The sequence below is a fragment of the Alosa alosa genome, chromosome 3 (genome assembly GCF_017589495.1).
Source record: "Alosa alosa isolate M-15738 ecotype Scorff River chromosome 3, AALO_Geno_1.1, whole genome shotgun sequence".
In the NCBI taxonomy this organism is placed as follows: Eukaryota; Metazoa; Chordata; class Actinopteri; order Clupeiformes; family Clupeidae; genus Alosa; species Alosa alosa.
The window spans coordinates 956,945-980,112 of record NC_063191.1 but is presented as its reverse complement, the minus strand read 5'-3'; the positions used below and the strand labels follow the sequence as shown (position 1 = coordinate 980,112).

Genomic DNA, 23,168 nt, shown 5'->3' with positions numbered 1-23,168 from the left:
TTCCACCCACCCAGTAGCAGACGGTCTTCCACACACACACACACATGCACATTCACAAACACACACACAAACACACGCACACACGCACACACAAACACACACACACGCACCTCAGATAAATTAATAAATAAATCAATTAATTCATATAGTGCAATGTACTGTGATGTTTTTTATAAAATCCAATACGGCGGAAAGTCCAATATGTTTATGTGTGTGTGTGTGTGTGTATGAGAGAGAGAGAGAGAAAGAAATATGCAACTATATAGAGCTCATGCTCTCAAGCCCAATCCCAGGGGTCAGAAATCAGGAGACAAGGAAATACTGGCCATCTGACTTGGACATCAGGGACAGACAACAGGTCAAAATACATCACCCAATGCCCTAAGGCAAGGGACAGTGGTTAAATATTACCTCTGTATGGCACTCATCAAGCAAGAACACACCATACATGCACAAACACAGAGACACTCACACACACAGACAGACACTCACACACACACACACACCCATCAAGCAAGAACACAGAGAGATACACACTGTGTGTGTGTGTGTGTGTGAGAGAGAGAGAGAGAGAGAGAGAGGAAGTGTGTGAGTTTATGTGTTTGAGTGAGTGTGTGTGTGAGAGAGAGAGAGAGAGAGGAAGAGAGTGTGTGTGTGAGAGAGAGAGAGAGAGGAAGAGAGTGTGAGTTTATGTGTTTGAGTGTGTGTGTGTGTGTGAGAGAGAGAGAGGAAGAGTGTGTGAGTTTATGTGTTTGAATGTGTGTGTGTGTGAGAGAGAGAGAGAGGAAAAGAGTGTGAGTTTATGTGTTTGAGTGAGTGTGTGTGTGAGAGAGAGAGAGAGAGAGGAAGAGAGTGTGAGTTTATGTGTTTGAATGTGTGTGTGTGAGAGAGAGAGAGAGGAAGAGAGTGTGAGTTTATGTGTTTGAATGTGTGTGTGTGTGAGAGAGAGAGAGAGGAAAAGAGTGTGAGTTTATGTGTTTGAGTGAGTGTGTGTGTGAGAGAGAGAGAGAGAGGAAGAGAGTGTGAGATTGTGGGCTGTATTTTGCACACCAGCGAATGGCGTAAAAGTTCGTTTTCCACCCCAGCGTAAAGTTTAATTCGGTATTTTTTGCGTTTATTTTTTTAAACATCGCCCAGGGTGTGGCAATTAACAACCTAGGGAAGGGCCTGGCGCGTTGTCTAAAAATCACTATCATACACCACTTAAACCTGGTCAGAAGTCAATGGCGAGTTGTTCATATGCTATTTTAAGAGCGCATGTCAACAGTCATATTGGCAGGTGCACGCACCATCCTTCTATCATTCATGAACGCACACCAGCGCCGCGTCCATGCAAAGCATTACAAATTGCACGATTACAATGGGAAACATAATTAGAATAAAGATATTACGAAATACTGTACATCTCTTAATGATTAGTTATTCGTGGCCCACTGGTCAGGGCTCGAACCGGCAACCCTCCGGTTACAAGTCCAGAGTGCTAACCAGTGGGCCACGGCTGAAGTGCCCTTGAGCAAGGCACCTAACCCCTCACTGCTCCCCGAGCGCCGCCGTTGAAGCAGGCAGCTCACTGCGCCGGGATTAGTGTGTGCTTCACCTCACTGTGTGTTCACTGTGTGCTGTTTATGTTTCAATAATTCACCGATTGGGTTAAATGCAGAGACCAAAATTTCCCTCACGGGATCAAAAAAGTATATATACTTATACTTACTTATTAACACAAAAAAACTAAAGTATTAACATTCCAAAAGAGAACAAATTGTCAGGGGAACAAACACAACTTCACATTTGATAAAATAAAATAAAAATAGAACATGTCACAAATTATAGTAACCTTGGATTGAAAATCAGTTCTAACGGAAACTTCAGCTTGGCTGTGAGAGAGTTGAAAGAAAAAGCACAAAGCGCTTTCTATGCCATACAAAAATCTATTGAAATCAAAATACCAATCAGAATTTGGCTCAAAATATTCCATTCGGTTATTGAGCTTATTGCTCTATATGGCAGTGAAGTGTGGGGTCCTGTTACGCAACATAAATTGGAGAACAACAACTGGGTTAAGGCTCAAAAGGGGTATTTATTTACGTTCCCTACAAAGGGCAAAAAGCTTGAAAACCGGCAAAAATGACGACGACGAGGTGGTAGCAACCAGCAGGAAAAACCCAGAAAATGCTCTGCAGACCAGGTCCAGAATGGGCCTTTTGAAGAGGCTGGCCAGGTGCACCGCATCCTGGCTAATTGGATCACCTGGTTAGGGAGCAAACATAGAATACGGCAGGTAACAGCACCCCTACCACTCACAGCCAGTAGGGTGTGCCAAAAATCACAACGTTAAATCATAAGGAACTTAGGGGACCGTTAACAGGTCCCCTAACAAATCACGATTTTGAAAAATGGGACAAAGATCCAATTGAAACCCTGCATGCAGAATTCTGCAGGAACATTCTAAAAATGCAGAAACAAACACCAACTAATGCATGCAGGGCAGAACTCGGCCAGTTCCCCCTTTTTCTAAAAATTGAAAAGAGAGCCATCAAATTCTGGCAACATTTAAAAACAAGCGACCCCACATCCTATCACTTCATAGCCTTAAAGAGCCAAGAATTGAACACAGAAAAGAGTCCCCTCATCCAGTTGATCCTAAGGCTCCAACAAGAAACAACTAACAGAACCAACATCACTAAGTGCCTCAGGCGGGACACTGGCACCCCTCTTGAAAGAATAAATACCACCAAATTATCAACACCCAGAAAGAAAAATATCTCACGTGTGTGTGTGTGTGTGTGTGTGTGTGTTTGAGATATAGAGAGAGTATGATTGTGTGTGTCTGTGTGTGTTTGAGAGATAGAGAGAGTATGATTGTGTGTGTGTGTGTGTGAGAGAGAGGGAGGGGGTACAGTGTGTGTGATCATCCGTTTGTGTCACTAAGCCTTTTCACACTGCCAAAATCCCCGCCATTTTATGTACCAGAATGGCGGAACGCATGTCCATAGACCGGCAGAACGGCGGGACGAAGTGTCTGGCCAAATGTACTCCCTGTAGCACCCTCAACATTTTGCAGAGAAAATTCGTTCCGGCACCAGTGTGAATGCGTTAAGGCGGAAAGGGGAATCTGGGCAGGCGTTTTGATGACACTACATTATGTCCAGCCCACCACAGGAGATTGCAGATCTCACTGATCAAAAGCAGCAATAGCAGAGACAGCACATTATGACAATCTTTAAATTCACAAAGTCTCCAGTCATTTAATGCCTGCTAGAGTTGACTGTAGCTCGGAATGCAATCGGTTGCCATAATAGGCTATCCTAAAATCCTGCGATAACACAAAGCATGAACTCACCAGAGTCTGTCCTATCTGTCCTATACGTAGCCTATATCCTCTGATTTTAATGTTTACAGATATCTAGGCGATATTTGTAACATTAATTAAGTGTGCTTGCATTTTTCCCATCTCCCTATTTTTTTGTCAGCTCTAGCGCCTAGGCCCTTTGAGACAGAGACACCGTTCCAACTTTAAAACGTCCGGTCAGTACCGGTGTAAGATGCTCGCGAAGATGACGTCAGGTGGGCGTGTCGTTTGTCTGCCATATTGGATTGAACAGAAAGCGAAACAAAATTTTCACACAAAGGAAACTTGACGTACATTATCCTTGGACCAAGCCTCACAAAAGTTACCAGAAGGATTTTTGATTTTCGAAAGCATTTGCCGGTCACAGCCAAACGAAATCAGCGGCAAAGCTCCGAAACAGGAAGTCGTCCATATCTCAGAAACACTGTCACATATCGATACCAAATTTTGTATTTGAACTCGGGACTCCAATGTGAGGGTGCATAAGCTAAAAAAAAAAAAAAGAAAAACATTCCAAAAGTTTCCAGCATTTGGCAAACCACCCACCGTATTTGATAACTATCACCTTCCACATTTGCAGTTGTACTGGTACATCTATCACAACGCCTTCCAAGTATGCACAATGTCTCTAGGCAGCCACAATATCTCCGGGCAACCTTGCCCAATCATGAAATCCTTGCTCTGCCATGGGATAGTATGGACTTACAAACTGAAATGGTAAGGAGAACATGAGCTATTAATTGCTGACGTAGTACAGTTATTTTCACAATGACGGTATTCAAATTAAAATTTTCATTATTGTTAAATATCATGATGGGAGAGTATTATTAAAAATGTTACAAGTATGCAAATGCATATGTTTACGGGCATTTAGGTTTTACTGTGTTGTTTTGTTGTAAAGACATGCAAGGCATTCTGGGCGTGAATGAACAGTGGTCGGCAGCACTCCACAGGCTACGTATTAATATGAATAGGTGTTTCTGTAAACCTAGGGACAATAAACAGCTATCTCTGTTACAAAAACGAGCTGGTAATTGCTCATTGAAGAGGGAACTATGATAAAAAGATTGTTTTCCTAAAAGCATGGAGTTGACGAAAGAATAAGCAAGCAATGTCACGTTAATGTTAAATAGCCTACATCTGAACGCTAGGTGGCAACGTTGTATTACATTTCACTAGTGTACTTGAAATCTGAATGAGAGCTTCACAAGTAAGGAAGGTGCAAATATTATGTAATTTATCATGGGAAATTATTGGAAATGTTATTTCTTGTTTATTCTAATTGCAAACCACACACATCCATTCGTAATCACACGTACACTTTTAAAGGTCCAGTATGTAGGAAATAATGGAAAATAAACTGTAACCATTCCAAAAATGATCACCATATGTTGTCAGAGAGTGAGGAAACACGATGAATTGAAGTAATGGCTTATTTGACAACATTACTCTAACCCGTGATACCCCGTAAAACCCATGAAAAAACGGGCGGAATCTCTTGGAATTTTCGTTTATGTTTTGAACGATTAATTCTAGAATAGCGTATTAATAATGGGCTAGCGTCCTCCCATTTGGGTTGCCAAATTAGCAAAGGCCAACTGTCAACAGCTGTCAGTTGTAGTCATGAACGCCTACAAGAGGCAGGCAAATTTCCAAAATTAAAACAAGAAACAAATTAAGTGGACATCGGAGGAGCTTCCTGAGATGGTGACGTCTTCGTCAAACGAAGAATATCAAGTCTGACGCAGAGCTGGCCATAGGCTATTTCTCCACAACAGGTAGCCTATGCTAAACTTCATCTGCATCGCTAACTTCAGCTAATTATGTTACGTTGGTTAGAGAGGTATTTTTTGTTTTCACTGTTTCCGTAATGTGTAGCTGGGTCATGGTTGGAGAAACATGACAGCAGCTGCAGGTCAACTAACGTTAGCTAAGTCTTCATTACATCTGGCAACCCAGAAGAGGCTCGCGTCTGGTAGTCTTGAGAACGTTCACCAGTGTTTTGATTTTGGCCAACAGAACGTTCGGTAACAATCCTACAAATCGCACCTTGAAAAGATTCTCATTTCGTTTATTTGATGTTGACTAGCAACGGAGCGTTCAGAGCAAAGATTCTAGAACAGAGCTTCAGAGAGACACGTTTTGAGTTCGTGGCCAAGTACCTAAAATATCGGTTTCCATGTGTATGTGCTGGATGGTGTGCTTCCTTTATGAAAGTAAAAGTAAGTGTTTTATAGAGTTACAGACATAATGAGTCATGTTGTAGTGGTCAACATAAATGTGCCCCTTCTGTTATTAGAATGCTAAGCGGAGATTTAAAATCATTAATTTCTTGTCAATTATCACCACTTTTGTTCGGAAATTCTAAAACACATGTTTTTTAACACTTCAAAATAACATTTGCTAAATGAACCTTACATTTTCAGTAGCCATAGTGTGTGGATTTAAACAAAATCTGTTTTGGTTCATAACGGGAGCATTTACTGCCTGAAATATCCGATTTTGTTTACCACGCTCGGAGTTACAGTGCTGGCCTGATGGGTCGCCTATTTACACCGTTTCAACTGCACATGGACGGTTAGACCGAGAATTCTCGTCATGAAATTAAAATTCCACTGGAGCTCCAAGCGAATGTGTACACGCAGCCTTACAACACTGTTTACAGCTCTTCGAGTCACGGTAAAATGTCATTTTTGGTATAGCTAATTTAGATACACCTATTGTGCGGGTGCTTGCGTTTCTTTAGGAGTCCGCCGTCTTGGTTTGTATAGAAATGGATATTAAGTGACACATACACGCAAGACGGTGGATATACAGGACCGACGGTAGGGGAGTTCCGATAGCTAGCTAGGTCATAGGGAGATGTTGCTGTAACGTTATGGGATTTATGTTGCTTAGCGTAATGCCATGGTCATTTGATATGAGATGCTTGTACTCGTAACTTCGTCACTCGTAACTTTAGGACTCCTATTGTTTTTTTACTAAGAGTAATTCAGGAAGCATTTTAGCCCTAAAAGTAGCGCCTGAGTCTGTGACAGCTTAAGCGAGGACTCCTAATAAGACCGATTCACAAACAATGTTTTGTGGTGGCATTTCACGTCGCGATGTTTTGAAATGCGTCTAACAATCACGAGGGAACAATTTTGCATTGTAGGCATAACTAAGGGATGCAGTAACCCCACCAACAACAACCAAAACTAGCCTACTCATTGTCAACATGTACATTAAATGTAACGTTTCATTGTAAATCAAATTAAAATGTTCTCCTCCTTGCAAACGTTGGCATAGGCATATGGTGACAGATTAATTTAATAATGTTGCTGCGTGGATCACAATAAGTGTGAATGAAGTGGCCACTTCTTAATGGGACTCGCTGTATGTAAGTTATAAGTAAAATAGAGATGCTTCAAATAAGATAAGGTTAGGATATGCCCGCTTGACAACGGCAGAGATAGAACTGGCCTTTGGCCATAGCAACCATCCATTTAGAACGACTGGCCTTCATAGCAACCAAAGATCTTAGCTGTGATTCATGTAGCCTACAGTATGCATTCAATGTGATGCAAAGTATAGAAAGGTGATGAAATATACAGAGACAGGTCAAGAAATATAGTGCAATGTAGACAGTAGTATACAGTTGATTTACAGAAGGTGGTTTAGAGTAATATGAATTAAATATAAATATGTGCAGTGTATTAGCAGTTACCTCCTACAATAAGTAGAATAATGTATGTAGATGTAGCAGTAACAGTATAATAGTAGAAATAATAATGTAGATATATGCAGTGTATTAACAGAATATAATAAAACAGAATAATTATGGATATTCAATATGACAAATATATAACAGATATGTACATAACATACAGCTATGTGCAGTGTGGAAACATTGTAGTACAGAAACAACATTATAAGAGTAGTAAGAATAAGTCTATGTGCAGGATGAATAGTATAAAGATCAGTAGAATAACTATGTATAAATGTAATTACAGTAGACCTATGCACATTTGTAAATAAATAGAAAACTATGGGTGAGAGGGATAAATTAATTTTATTTAATCGTGAAAGTAAATTGCATTAAATTAAATTGCAATTAAAAATCTTTCCAGTAGGCCTTAATGTCACGCAAAAAGTACAACCAAAGCTGAGCTTGATCAACTACAACGTCTAAAGAACCAGAACTTGAGTGTAGTTTTTTGCTGGGTCCCAGGCCATGTTGGTCTGAGGGGAAATGAGAAAGCGGACAGTGCTGCTAAGCAAGCCCTCAATGAAGAAGTCACAGAATGTCAAATCCCTGCCCCAGACCTTAATTCTATACTGAACTCTTACATCACAGATAAGTGGCAATCTGAATGGGATTAATGTACCAACATCAAGCAAGGAATGTGAATTTTGGCACGTTTTCATGATCCACTGGGTCGTTATGGGCCACACAAAATACGGTGTTGCTAAAATTACTCCTATTGTGGCTATTAGAGACATGCGTTCATGAGTATCCAGCTATATTTAATGAGTTAAGTCAAATACATTCACAAACAAAAAAAAACATCACTAATGTTGTGGACATTACTTTATTCTGAGATACATCAATAGGCTCTCAAAACAATCCTAAACAGACATAAGGTCTTTATAGAGCAAATCCATATAGATTATTTGTCAAATAAACCAGTAAAACAGAATTAGGGGATGGAATATATAACATTCACACTCATAGCTCATATTTTTAAAATAAATCAGTGAAAAAGTATCCTGACAAACAAGCAGCATTTGAATTCCTTAGTCATATTTCATAATTTCAATTCTTCTAGGTTACCTGATAGCCCAGTTTGAGAGGTGCAAGACGCGTGACATTATTTATTTTTTGCAGCCAATCACTGCTGTTGTTTTATTTTATTGATTTGATCTTAGTCATAGAAGCTAAATTCAAAGGCAGGCCACAGGTAAAATACAACGGACCACATTCACCCCGCAAGGCAATAGTTGAATAGAGCTTTTGAGGTATTGCCACTGCTCCAACACTGAAAGGCACTGTTAGAATGCTTGGATCAAGCCAGGTTCAGCATAGTGTATGTCACTGTCTGCTCACGTTGGTGACCGGACCAGGGCAAGCACACTTTCGCAGTTCCCGCTGGAAATGCAGTCTAGTTTTGTATTTGGCCTGTTATAAAATCATGTATTGAACAATTTAAACACATTGTGAAACCTAAACCCCAAAGTTGGAGACATGCATATAGACATTGCTGCAAATTTAAAACCGGATTACTCTGGAATGGCTAACTGTACAGGGGAGTGCTTTAAACCTTTGTGTTGGGTCTGCTGTTTATTCTGATATATGGTTTGTCATGTGTTGAGGGAAAGTTTGTAAAGTAGCCTATTCCACTGAGATGAATGGGTAGGTAGACTCGCGAACCGTTTACCTGAACAACTAAAACAACTAGTGACTAACATTGTTTAAAAGCTGAGAAAAAGTTCTTTCGTGTGATACATGTGATGTCTGTGTGATGATCAGGCTACTTAATGAGTAGTTCAGCAAAGAATGGGTGAATTTGGACGCACTCTCTTTTTTGCCGTGCCCTGTCACTTTCTCTACTGCGTAAAAGGCTAAATTAATTTGCACTGTGAATGCTGAGCTTAATTTGCCAAGCCATAGGCTAAATAAAAATCGCCAGTCGGATGCAAAGCAGAATATTGAGAAAAGGGCACCAAGGCCAATTTTCAAAGGGGCATCACGGCCAACGCAAGTAGCAACTCTTCTCTTCAATTTCCCTTCCAAATTACTTTTTATTGTCTGAAGACATCGATCGCAAGAATCTAACATTCTAAGCAACAGCTAAGCAAAGCAACTTCACTTGCATTTGTAGGGTACTAAAACAATGCGGCATCATGTGAACAGATCAGCAGGCCGGAACATTTCCACCAGACACACAATGCTATAAAAAGACGTAGCCTCTTCCCGCAAATGTTGTTGGATCCCCTGTGTGAAAAGGGCTTCTCTGTGTGTGTGTGTGTTTGTGTGCCTGTATGTGTGTGTGACTGTAAATTTGTGGGTACGCTACTTTAACACAGCAGGGGTTGCTAAGTAATGAGTGTGTAGTCATGGTGATGAGCAGAGCCTCTCTCTGATGTGATTTAGACTAATTTAGGTCACAAACCACTGACCATTCAGTCTCTGTGTGTGTGTCTGTGTGTGTGTGTATGTGTGTGTGAGTGTGTGTGTGTGTGTGTGTGTGTGTGTGTGTGTGTGTGAGTAGGGTGTGTGTGTGTGTGTGTGAGTGTGTGTGTGAATATGTGTGTGTGAGTGTGTGAGTAGGTGTGTGTGTGTGTGTGTGAGTGTTTATGTGTGTGTGTGAGTAGGTGTGTGTGTGTGTGTGTGAGTGTTTATGTGTGTGTGGGTGTGTGTGAATAGGTGTATGTGTGTGTGTAGTGTGTGTGTGTGTGTGAGTAGGTGTGTGTGTGTGAGTGTGTGTGAATAGGTGTGTGTGTGAGTAGGTGTGTGTGTGTGAGTGTGTGTGAATATGTGTGTGTGAGTGTGTGAGTTGGTGTGTGTGTGTATGTGTGTGTGTGTGTGTGTGTGAGTGTTTATGTGTGTGTGAGTGTGTGTGAATAGGTGTATGTGTGTGTGTGTGTGAGTAGGTGTGTGTGTGTGAGTGTGTGTGAGTAGGTGTGTGTGTGTGAGTATGTGTGAATAGGTGTATGTGAGTGTGTGTGTGTGTGAGTGTGTGTGAATAGGTGTGTGTGTGTGAATAGGTGTGTGTGAATAGGTGTGTGTGTGTGTGTGTGTGTGTGTGTGAGTGTGAGTGTGAGAGAGGGAGTCAAGTCACTTTATGCTCATAGCACATTTAAAGCAACAGGAGTTGACCCACTGTGGTTGAATATGCTTGAGTGAGTGTGTGTGGATGTCTACAACATAAGAGAGTATTTGTTGTATGAATATGTGTGTGTGTGTTTGAGTGTGTGTGCGTGTGTGCGCGTGTGTGTGTCCTTCACTAAACTGCTTTGTAGTTGAACAGAAGACGCTTCATTACAGTAATGGACACGGCATAAGCTGCTTGACAGTGTATGTGTGTGTGTGTGTGTGTGTAACATAATCTAATCTATGCCTTTGTGTGTGTGAGCCTGTGTTTATGTGTGTGTGTAAGTATGTGTGTGTGTGTGAGAGTGTGTGTGTGTGTGTGTAGAGGTGTGGACATGATAAGAGCTATAAAGTATTTCTACAGGAACTGACTCAGGAGATGCCATCAGATTAAGATGCTATTAGGGAGAGATAGAGTGTGTGTGATCATCTGTGTGTGTGTGTGTGTGTGTGTGTGTGTGTGTGTGTGTGATGCTATTACAGTTGCCCCCAGAATGATTGGCAGCTCTCCTAAAGTTGACTAAAAAGAGAATATAAAATCCCCGTGTTGGAGACCACTGGTGTAGAGGGAGTGACTACACATAAAACAGAGAAATGATTCCCTAACCAGAAAACCTGGATGAACTAACAAGTTCGCCTCCTCCTCAAGGCTAGGGACACAGCCTTCAGGTCAGGAGACCAGGAGGCCTACAGCTCAGCCAGATCCAACCTGAGGAAAGGAATATCCAGGGCCAATCACACCTACAAGAAAAGGATTAAAGAGCACTTCAACTCTTCCGAGTTTGAAATCTGCCACCATTGTTCCAGTGACTAAACACTCCACAGCCAAGGAGCTGAACAACTTCCGTTGATAGAATGTTGTGTTTCTTTTTAATAAACTGCCTGTACACTTGCAAAGTTCTCAATGCTTCGGGTTACATGTAGAGACCCTCATTATGCTACTGTGTAAGTGTGGTGCTATTTTGAGCTATGTTAGTGGTATAGAAATAGCAATTTCTTTCTACTGTACGTGTGCCCCGAAGGCTGGCGTTAAACACTAATTAGCGGTTTGCAATAAAACTGGTTACATTAGACTAGCATGAAAACAAATCCCAGCGAACGGTCGAACTCGGTATACATGTGTTATTAACCCCTAGGTTCATTTTGCGCCGGAATTGTCCTTTAAGTTCCTTGGGGTACACATCACAGAAAATCTATTCTTGGTCATTAGCTCCCTTTACATTATCACCCTTAGCATTAGCATTCTTCATATTAGCACCCTTATCATTATCACCCTTAGCATTAGCATTCTTCATATTAGCACCCTTTACATTATCACCCTTAGCATTAGCATTCTTCATATTAGCACCCTTAGCATTATCACCCTTAGCATTAGCATTCTTCATATTAGCACCCTTTACATTATCACCCTTAGCATTAGCATTCTTCATATTAGCACCCTTTACATTATCACCCTTAGCATTAGCATTCTTCATATTAGCACCCTTAGCATTAGCATTCTTCATATTAGCACCCTTAGCTAGTGTTGCACGGTGTATCGATACTAAAAAGGTATCACGATGCCTTCACGCAAAAAACGATACGATTTCCGACGTTTTTAGAATCGATACTTTATTAAAATTAACGTTCTGTGTCTGCGTGAACTGCTGCTCTCATTGCTCCTTGCATGCATCTAGGCAGTGTGTCAAGCAGGTAGCTCCTAAGTGAAACGAGTATGGTTCTCTGGGATAAAGCCAAGGCCGTAGCCAGGATTTTTAAAATACCGAGGTCAGCGACATCGCCAGCAATTTTGGGCCCCCCGTTTGTTTATAAACACTTTTCCACAATTTCCGTTTTTTTAGATGCACCTCAAGAGCCTTTTCCCAAATTGGCTTTGGATATTTAGACCCGACCCTGCTCCATCTGTAATTAGGAATGCTCTGCTTGTCCATCAGCATAGGGAATGTTGCATTTATAAATTGCAGGGTCATAGGCTGCAGAGCTTATAGGCTACCTTCTCACTCACTTGGGAGGGCCCTTCATCATTTCCCTCTATTCTCTTATTTATCCTCAACTGCCTGATTTCTTTCTCTTGTGTCTTGTGTTGGATTGTAGCCTATCTGCAATGGCGTGTCACGTGATGGTACGTTAATGCAAGGATAATTGTCTCGTCGGATATTCGTAGCCTACTTAATAAATTAAACAAAACTTGAAGAAAATACCGAGGACATGACCTCGGTGTCCTCAATGGTAGCTACGGCCATGGATAAAGCGAACCTTCCTTCATCAATGAATTTGACGAGACATAACGAGCTGTAATCATTTTGATGAGACATAACGAGCTGTAATCATAGGGTGCTAACGTGATGAAAGCGCAATGTTCACGCCAGAATAACATTACCATAACTTGTAAACAATCTATTTCATGTTCGGTCAGTACTACTGGTAATATTTGTCATGGCATGTAGACTGCAATTTGTTCAATAAGTATTGCCCAGATGTAGGATAGGCTACCGAAATCGCTAATTAAAGCCCACAGCATATAATACCACCAAAGCGTATTGAGTCCTAATAATAATAGCGGCTTATTGTTACGTGTTAGCAAATCATGTTATCAAAGAAATAGGCATTGGGTTAATGTAGGAATGCACACAGACATATTGCAACAGGTAATGGTGTAGGCCTATCTGACGAAGACCTGAGTGGTTGGAACGTCAGACTTGTACACTGGGCATAAAGAAGACTATCCTCACATTTTTCCCTTTGCAACTGGCAAAGAAATCCCATGAACACGGGAAGGCCTAGGGAAGCCTATACTGTACATCAGATGGCCTAAAGATTAGGCCCCTCTGCATAGCATTCAGTGATTTGCATGCAGTAATTTCAACACTGACCTTGATCTAGCCTAGTTTGGCTATTTAAATCTACTTTATTGGCAAAACACAACACAATGTAAATTAACTATAACAAAAAATAAAGGACTTAATCACACAAAGTAGGCCTACTATTTTACTGACTATAAAAATAATAATTATGTAGGAAGTTTAGGACCCAGAATTGACCTGCACACTACAAAAGTGCACCGAATTCAACACAAATGACTCAATACACTTGGAGGAGGTATGAGTCCTTTCTTTTTCCAGATATCTTAGGATTACCGTAGTATGGTTTCAGTATCGGCATCATCGATATTTATGGCAGGTATCGTGTCCGGTCATAATTTTGGTATCGTGACAACACTACCCTTAGCATTAGCACCCTTAGCATTAGCATTCTTCATATTAGCACCCTTAGCATTATCACCCTTAACATTAACACCCTTAGCATTATCACCCTTAGCATTAACACCCTTAGCATTAGCACCCTTAGCATTATCACCCTTAACATTAACACCCTTAGCATTAGCACCCTTAGCATTAGCATTCTTCATATTAGCACCCTTAGCATTAGCACCCTTAGCATTATCACCCTTAACATTAACACCCTTAGCATTAGCACCCTTAGCATTAGCATTCTTCATATTAGCACCCTTAGCATTAGCATTCTTCATATTAGCACCCTTAGCATTAACACCCTTAGCATTATCACCCTTAGCATTAGCATCCTCATCCATCTCCTCAATACAATACAACTGCTGTAGTCGTGGGTTTGCCAGTGTAAGGAGCTAAATGGTGAGTGTGTGAATGTGTGTGTACCTGTAGTAAGATCTTGTTGTTGTTGTTGTGTGTGTACCTGTAGTAATATCTCGTTGTTGTGTGTGTACCTGTAGAAAGATCTTGTTGTTATCTTATTGTTATGTGAGTACCTGTAGTAAAATCTTGTTGTTATCTTGTTGTTGTGTGTGTACCTGTAGTAAGATCTTGTTGTTGTGTGTGTACCTGTAGTACCTGTAGTAAGATCTTGTTGTTGTGTGTACCTGTAGTAAGATCTTGTTGTTGTTGTTGTGTGTGTACCTGTAGTAAGATCTTGTTGTTGTGTGTGTACCTGTAGTACCTGAGGGGTATTCCAGAAAGGAGGTTTAACAAACACTGAGATAAAACTTAACCTCTGGGTTGTCTGAACCTGTGGCGACTAAACCTGAGCGGTCGGTTCCAAAACACCGGTTACCAGTTAGTTCAATCAACCCTGTGTTAGAACTTATAAAGGCATCATCTACTGAGAGTCGAAACCATGAGTGAAACCGGCGAAACGAAGAGCACTGTATTTTCAGAGGCGGAGTAGTCGAGGCTTACGAGGAGGAGAGAACTGTAATAACAAAAAAAAAGAGCAATACTTGCCGTCTGGCGTCCAGACCTTGCTTGGCAGAGAATAGCCTAACTGACCACTTATATCGTGAGGCCTACGTTTAGGATAGCCTATTTAATGTCAAAAGCACAATTAAATTATTCAGTGGACATCACGTAGGCTATTGTATTGACTGCTTTAAATGATGCTTTCTTAAACTAGCCTACCTTGTCACAGATTGAGTGGGCCATAGAATTCTTTGAGAATCCCAAATGTAATTTTCTATTTTAACGCTGGTTCTGCAGCTGTGGGCCAAGTTAAACTTTTGATCCTCCATCATCGGAAGGGTGAAGAATGTCGAAGGCATGGGTAGCCTATTGGACACATTTCGGTGCACATTTGGAAAATTTAATAGGCTAAGTGATGCTGACCTGCCAGTTGGTGAAATTACACTCTAATGATCCTCGTGGGTTTGTGTCCAGGAAAACGAATGAAGTTGGCAAGAGGAACTGCTTTTAGCTAAAGGCAAACTTTTACGCACCGACCCGAAAGTTTTTGCGATATGCTCTGCATCTCCAATACTAACGTTACAAAAACTCCCAGTCGGAGAGCGATCATCGATGCACATAATTATATATATAAATAACCCTAACGAGGCAAAAGTGTAGCCTATTGAAAAGCTATTTTATCCCAAATGCCATCGGCATTCTTAACCAAACTAGTGACAACACGCATACCTGGCTGAGCTGTTATGTAGTCTATATTTAAACCTATTTATTCATTTTCTATATGTTTTCCCTTTTTTGTAGCCTACTGCACTGTAATTATATCTTCAGTGTGTCTGAGATGTTTTTTGTCCATCCGATGTCTGGTGAGCCTACGTAGCCTAATGTAGGGATGGAGTCGAGAATGCTTTTCAAGTAGCCTAGCCCAATTTAGGATTCAGCGGAAAAACTATAGCGCTCTTGAAAAACTTGTTTGGAAAAGAAAGGATGGGCTATCATGTGATGTGGTCTTATCGCCCTCTCACGGCTAATTCCACGGATAAATATTACATGATTTTGTGCTTCTTTGTCAATCGGACCTTCTTCAAAATGAAACGACATTGTGTGACAAGTGTAAAAATAGCGGCCTGGTTGAACATGCACTGAAATAACCCGAACATAATTGAACATAACCTGAACAAAACCTACCCCTACCAGGTTAAGTTCAGAGCCTATGTTACCATAGTTACCTACATTGCCTGATCATTTTTTTGAGCTTTCTGGAACTGAAATCCCAGGTTTACCGTTTACTCTGGGTTTACATACCCAGTTAACTTCAGAGCCTATGTTACCATAGTTACTTACATAGCCCTGATCATATTTGACGTTCTGGAACTGAAATCCCAGGTTTACCACTAACTCTGGGTTAACATACCCAGTTAAGCCAGTAAACCTGCTTTCTGGAATACCCCACTGTAGTAAGATCTTGTTGTTGTGTGTACCAGTAGTAAGATCTTGTTGTTGTTGTTGTGTGTACCTGTACTAAGATCTTGTTGTTGTTGTTGTGTGTACCTCTAGTAAGATCTCGTTGTTGTGTGTGTGTGTACCTGTAGTAAGATCTTGTTGTGTGTGTGTACCTGTAGTAAGATCTTGTTGTTGTTGTTGTGTGTACCTGTAGTAAGATCTTGTTGTTGTTGTGTGTGTGTACCTGTAGTAAGATCTTGTTGTTGTCGTAGTCGTGGGTTTGCCAGCGTAAGGAGCTGATTGGCGTACAGGGGCGGGGCAGCAGTGGGATGAGCCCGCCCACATCCGGAACACGGAACTCCAGCAGAGCACTCTCTGTGGCGACGGGCAACTGTCCCCGTGGCAACCTCTTGAGTGACAGCTGGACTTCGGTGTGCGTGGAGGAGTAGACCACCGAGAAGCAGAAGTCCTCCTTCCGCTGCACCACCCGCCGTTGCCCCAGCAACAGCGCGTACAGACGCACCATGTGGGCGTAGCTATGGTAACGGCAGTACACGGTGAAGCGCACCACCTCCTTCCCATAATGCACCTGTCGGAGGGCCCAGAGGGGAGTGCCCGGCGCCAGTGTGTAGAAGTCCTGGGCAGCAGCGGTTACCGCGGAAACGACGCCTCGCCCCCCTATGCTCTCGGTGTGGTGGTATCGCCACGGTGGCCGGCGCAGGTTGCTATGGAGATGCTGCAGGCTGGGGGCGCGGTCTTCTCGCAGGAAAAGAATGAGGGCTAGAGCAGGCTGAGGAAAGAGAATCAACACACACACACACATATTACACACACACACACACACACACACATTAAACACACATTACACATACACACACATCACACACATCACACACACATTACACACACATCACACCAACCAAGTCTCAGAGTAACTGTGTTAAACAACAACACACACAATAATAATAATAATAATAATACACGCACGCACACACACACATTGGCTATTACCACAATAATAAAAGACGAGGGGCTAGAACAGGCTGAGTAGAGAGAATCACTACACACACACACACATTACACACACACACACACACATAAATACATACACACCCACACATATCAAACACACATTACATACACACATTACAAAAACACACACTCACATTACACACACATTACACATACACACATTACACACACATTACACACACACACACATTACACATACACAATAATAATGCTATAATAATAATAATAATACTACACATTACACACATATTGCTACTACATATATTACTACAAAACAATAATAATACACACACACACATTACACACACACACATTACACATACACACACATTACAAACACACACATACACACACATTGCACACACACACACACACATTACACACACACACACACACATTACACATGAGGGCTAGAGCAGGCTGAGGAGAGAGAATCAACACACACACACACACACACATTACACACACACACACGCATTACACACACACACACATACACATTACACACACACACATTACACATACACACACACTACACATTACACATACACATACACACACACATTACACACACACACAGACACGTACACACATTACACACACACACACATTACACACACACACATTACACACAAGCACATTACACACACACACACACATTACACACATACACACACATTACACACACACACACACATTGAACATACACATTACACACACACACATTACACATACACATACACATTACACACACACACACCCACATTACACACACACACACACACACACATTACACATACACACACACACATTACACACACACACACACACAATCACACACACAGGCTGAGGAGAGAGAATCAACACACACATTACACACACACACACATTACACACACACACAATCACACACACACAACACATTCACACACACACACAACACACACGCAGGCTGAGGAGAGAGAATCAACACACACACACACATTACACATACACACACATTACACACACACACACATTCACACACATTACACACACACACACAATCACACACGCAGGCTGAGTAGAGAGATCACTACACACACACACATTACACACACACACACACATAAATACATACACACCCACACATATCAAACACACATTACATACACACATTACAAAAACACACACACACATTACAACATACACACATTACACATACACACACACATTACACACACACACACACATTACACACATATTACACACACACATTACAAACACACACACACACACACATTACAAACACACACATTACAAACACACACATACACACACATTACAAACACACACATACACACACATTGCACACACACACACACACATTACACACACACACACACACATTACACATGAGGGCTAGAGCAGGCTGAGGAGAGAGAATCATCATTAATTAATAATAATAATAACACACATCATTAATAATAATTAATAATAATAATAATCAATAATAATAATATCATACAATAATAATAATATCAATAATAATACAGACACGCATAATATCATAATAATAATAATATCATAATAATAGCTAATATCATTAATAATAATAATATTAATAATAATAATAATAATATTATATATAATATTAATATTATATAATAATATTATATATATATATATATTATTATACACACACCTACATTATAATACACACACACACACATATATATATATACACATTACACACACACACACACACACACACACACACACACACACAATCACACACATTAGTTGAGAGAGAGAATCAACATAATAATAATATTACATAATATACACACATTACACACACACACACACACACACACATTACACACACACACATTAATATAATAATATTATAAACACACACATACACACATTGCACACACACACACATATAATATATTAATAATATTATTACACATGAGGGCTAGGAGGTTGAGGAGAGAGAATCAATATTATTAATAATAATAATATTATATTATACAGACATATACACACACATATACATATTATTATATACACACATATTATAATATACACACACACATATATATATACACACATTATTAATAATACACAGACACGTATAATAATATTATACACATACACATATTATATATATATACATATTATTAGTAATATTATATACACATAATATTATTATTACATAATATATAGATACATACACACACATAATATTGAATATATATATATATATATAATATTATATATATATATTATAATAATAATACACACCTATTATTACACACACATAATATTACACACACATACACATACACACACACACACACACACACATACACACATATACACATCACACACAGGTTGAGGAGAGAGAATTAACTTCACACATATTATAATACACATAATATTATATATTAATATAATCATACACATATATACATACATATACATATACACACACACACATTCACACACACACACACAATCACACACACGAGGGCTGAGAGAGAGAATCAACATACACACACATTATAATAATAATATTCACATATATTATTACACACACACACACAATCACACACGTAGGTTGAGTAGAGAGATTATAATAATAATAATAATATTAATATAATAATAATAATAATATTATAATATATATTAATTTATTATTATAATAATAATAATATTATATATAATAATAATATTATAAACATAATAATATTAATATTATATTATTATATAATATTATTATAATAATAATAATAATATTATATATAATAATAATATCATATAATAATAATAATAATAATAATATATTATAATAATAATATTATAAACACACACACACATTACAAAACACACACATTACAAACACACACATACACACACACATAAACACACACATACAATATTACTGCACACACACACACACACACACATTATAATAATAATATTATTATTACACATGAGGGTTAGAGTAGGTTGAGGAGAGAATCAACACACACACATAATAATATTATTATTATATTAATAATAATATCACAGATATAATACACATATAATAATATACACATATATTAATAATAATATTATTATATTATAATATTACACATATAATATTATATATATAATAATAATATTATAATAATAGATATCGTATAATATTACATAATAATAATATTATTATAATAATAATAATATATTATTATAATAATAAAGCACATACACACACACACACATTACACACATACACACACACATATATAATATATTGAATATACATTATATAATAATAATAATATTATTATTATACATATTACACACACACACACCTATTATTATACACACACACACATATAATATACACACATTATATACACACACATTACACACACACACACACACAATCACACACACAGGCTGAGGAGAGAGAATCAACACACAATATTAATAATAACAATAATATTACACAATAATAATACGAATCACAATCACCAATAACATTACACACAATACACATTACACATACACAATACATTACACAATAATAACACACATTCACACACACACACACAATCAATAATAACGCAGGCCGAGGAGAGAGAATCCAACACAATACGCAATAACAATATCACACATACGGGCAATAATACTTACAATACTAACAATAACACATATCTACACACATACAGCCACACACAACATCAACTTCACACACGCAGGCTGAGGAGAGAGAAGAACACACAACAATACACAATACCAATAATATCACAACAACAATAATATTGGAACACATAATAACAATAACATTGGCACATACACACACATTACACGCACACATTACACATGAACACACATTACACACATAATTACACATACACACACACACACATAATACACACACACAATAACACATCACACATAACCCACATTACTACACATACACACACATTACACATACACATTACACAACACACACACACACATTACACACACACACACACACACAATACACACACACACACACACAATCACACACGCAGGCTGAGGAGAGAGAATCAACACACACACACACACACACATTACACAGAGAGCTAGCACCCTGGGATTTTAGATACATGCTAATGTGAGAGCTAGCGAGCTAGCACCCTGGGGTTTTAGAGACATGCTAATGAGAGAGTTAGCAGCCTGGGGTTCTAGAGACACCCTCAGTGAGAGAGCTAGCAGCTTTCCGGGGTTTTAGATACATGCCAATGAGAGAGTTAGCAGTCTGGGGGTTCTAGGACACTGGTGAGAGAGCTATACCCTGGGGGTTTTAGAGACATTCTAATGAGAGAGCTAGCAGCCTGGGGTTTTAGAGACATGCTAATGAGAGAGCTAGCAGCCACTTGTACCACTGGTTTTATGCTCACTGTTTGGCGCAAGCTATATAGCACATTAGCACATATGCATTACCTCTCCATGCCACAGCCAACTGTGGTCACACTAGGCTGGGGCTTACAAAACGATAGCAATATGTAATGCAATAGACATGTAATCTATATCAATAAAAAACGCGCTCGAGCAGAACATCTCGGACAATTAAAAAGCAACACACACCTCCGGGCCCTTTACGCTGTCCATAAATAAATAGGCTAAATATATCTTGTATTGCAGCTAGTATAAAAAAGTAACCCTACCAGAGTAGACGCATAGAAGTAGGCCTACTCCCCAACACAGACTCTCAATGAGTCCTGTCCGCGCGCCGCCTTCTCTCTCTCTCTTCACCTAGGTGCATCCCTCCTCAGCATGCACATGTAATCCAAACATTCACAATCGCAAGACGACTGAATTACTATTAAACTGCTAGCATCATTAGCACGCCAAAATTTAATTTATTCAAAACTGTTGCATTCAAATTGACTGCTAAATTCTAACCAACTCAATCCCATGCAAATGGAAAAGTATTTTCCAAGACTCAAACGGCCTGTCCCAAGGAGAAAAAGTATTAATTTGAAACTTAAACACACGGGGAAACGGAACAGTCCAACAGTAGACTTACTATGATAAACTAGCAAATTACTTTGTTTACAATATTTCCCAGTTTTCAACCAGTGCTGCTCATTCAGACTTATGTGTACAATTATTTATTTGAGTGTTAAGTTTAAAGGAAGGTTAAGTTTAAAATAAAAGTGCGTTTAAATTGAACTTTTCACCCCTTCTGGTCTCTTATTCAAAATAGATTTTTAAAAAATCAATAATTATCATATCGGACTGTATATGAAATACTTATATCGTGGATACAGTTTTCAGCCATATCGCCTACAGCCCTAGCTTTCACACTTCTTTTCAAATAGTTAAATATATAGACTTTACTTTTACTTTATTTCGCATTGTTGCAATTGTTGGACTTTACTCATTTGCACTATCACCATGACCATATCACCATTGCACTACCACCATGACACTCATTCACACAGAGCACCTCAGAGCACCTTTACCATACCTTACTATGCACAGAGAATCACAGGCTAAGTCCCTGCCTCAGCCACAAAGCCTCTGATTGATTAATCACCACTCATGTGATACTGTTTTAGAATTGATTAGATTAAGTGTTAGTTAGTATAATTTGTATTTTAGTATATTTAGCATATTCTTTTTATCTTCTACTGTCTTTATTGCTTATTGTGTTTTTATATTATATACTTTTAATTACTTTTCTGCTGTTAAAGAATGTGTTTGTGTTGTCTGTATGCTGCTGAGACCTTGAATTTCCCTGAGGATCAATAAATATCTATCTATTCATCTATCTTAGAGACATTAGCAGCCTAGGGTTCTGAGAGAGACATGGGAGAGAGCAGTAGCAGCACCCTGGGGTTTTAGACGCCTTAGTGAGAGAGAGCTAGCAGCCTGTGGGTTTTAGAGACATGCCAGTGAAGGAGAGCCTGGGGTTCCTTCCAGTGAGAGAGCTAGCACCCTGGGCTTTAGGAGACAGTGAGAGAGCTAGCACCCTGGGGTTTTAGAGACATGCTAATGAGAGAGCTAGCAGCCTGGGGTTCTAGACGCCCCAGTGAGAGAGCTAGCACCCTGGGGTTTTAGAGACATGCTAGTGAGAGAGCTAGCAGCCTGGGGTTTTAGAGACGCGCTAGTGAGAGAGCTAGCAGCCTGGGGTTTTAAATACATGCTAATGAGAGAGCTAGCAGTCTGGGGTTCCCAGGGACGCCCCAGTGAGAGCCTGGGTTTTAGATACACAAGCAATGAGAGCTAAGAGTCTGGCCTTAGACGCCAG

General features: G+C 39.5%; 1 protein-coding gene across 1 annotated transcript in view; it reads right to left on the bottom strand.

Moving 5' to 3' along the window:
• The window catches only part of LOC125292213 (protein FAM124A), a 52,541-nt gene that overhangs the window by 19,979 nt on the left and 9,394 nt on the right, over positions 1–23,168 (bottom strand). The window contains exon 5 of the mRNA XM_048239418.1: positions 16,098–16,643. Within this exon, the coding sequence (XP_048095375.1) occupies positions 16,098–16,643 (546 nt within the window). The remainder of the gene's footprint in view (positions 1–16,097; positions 16,644–23,168) is intronic.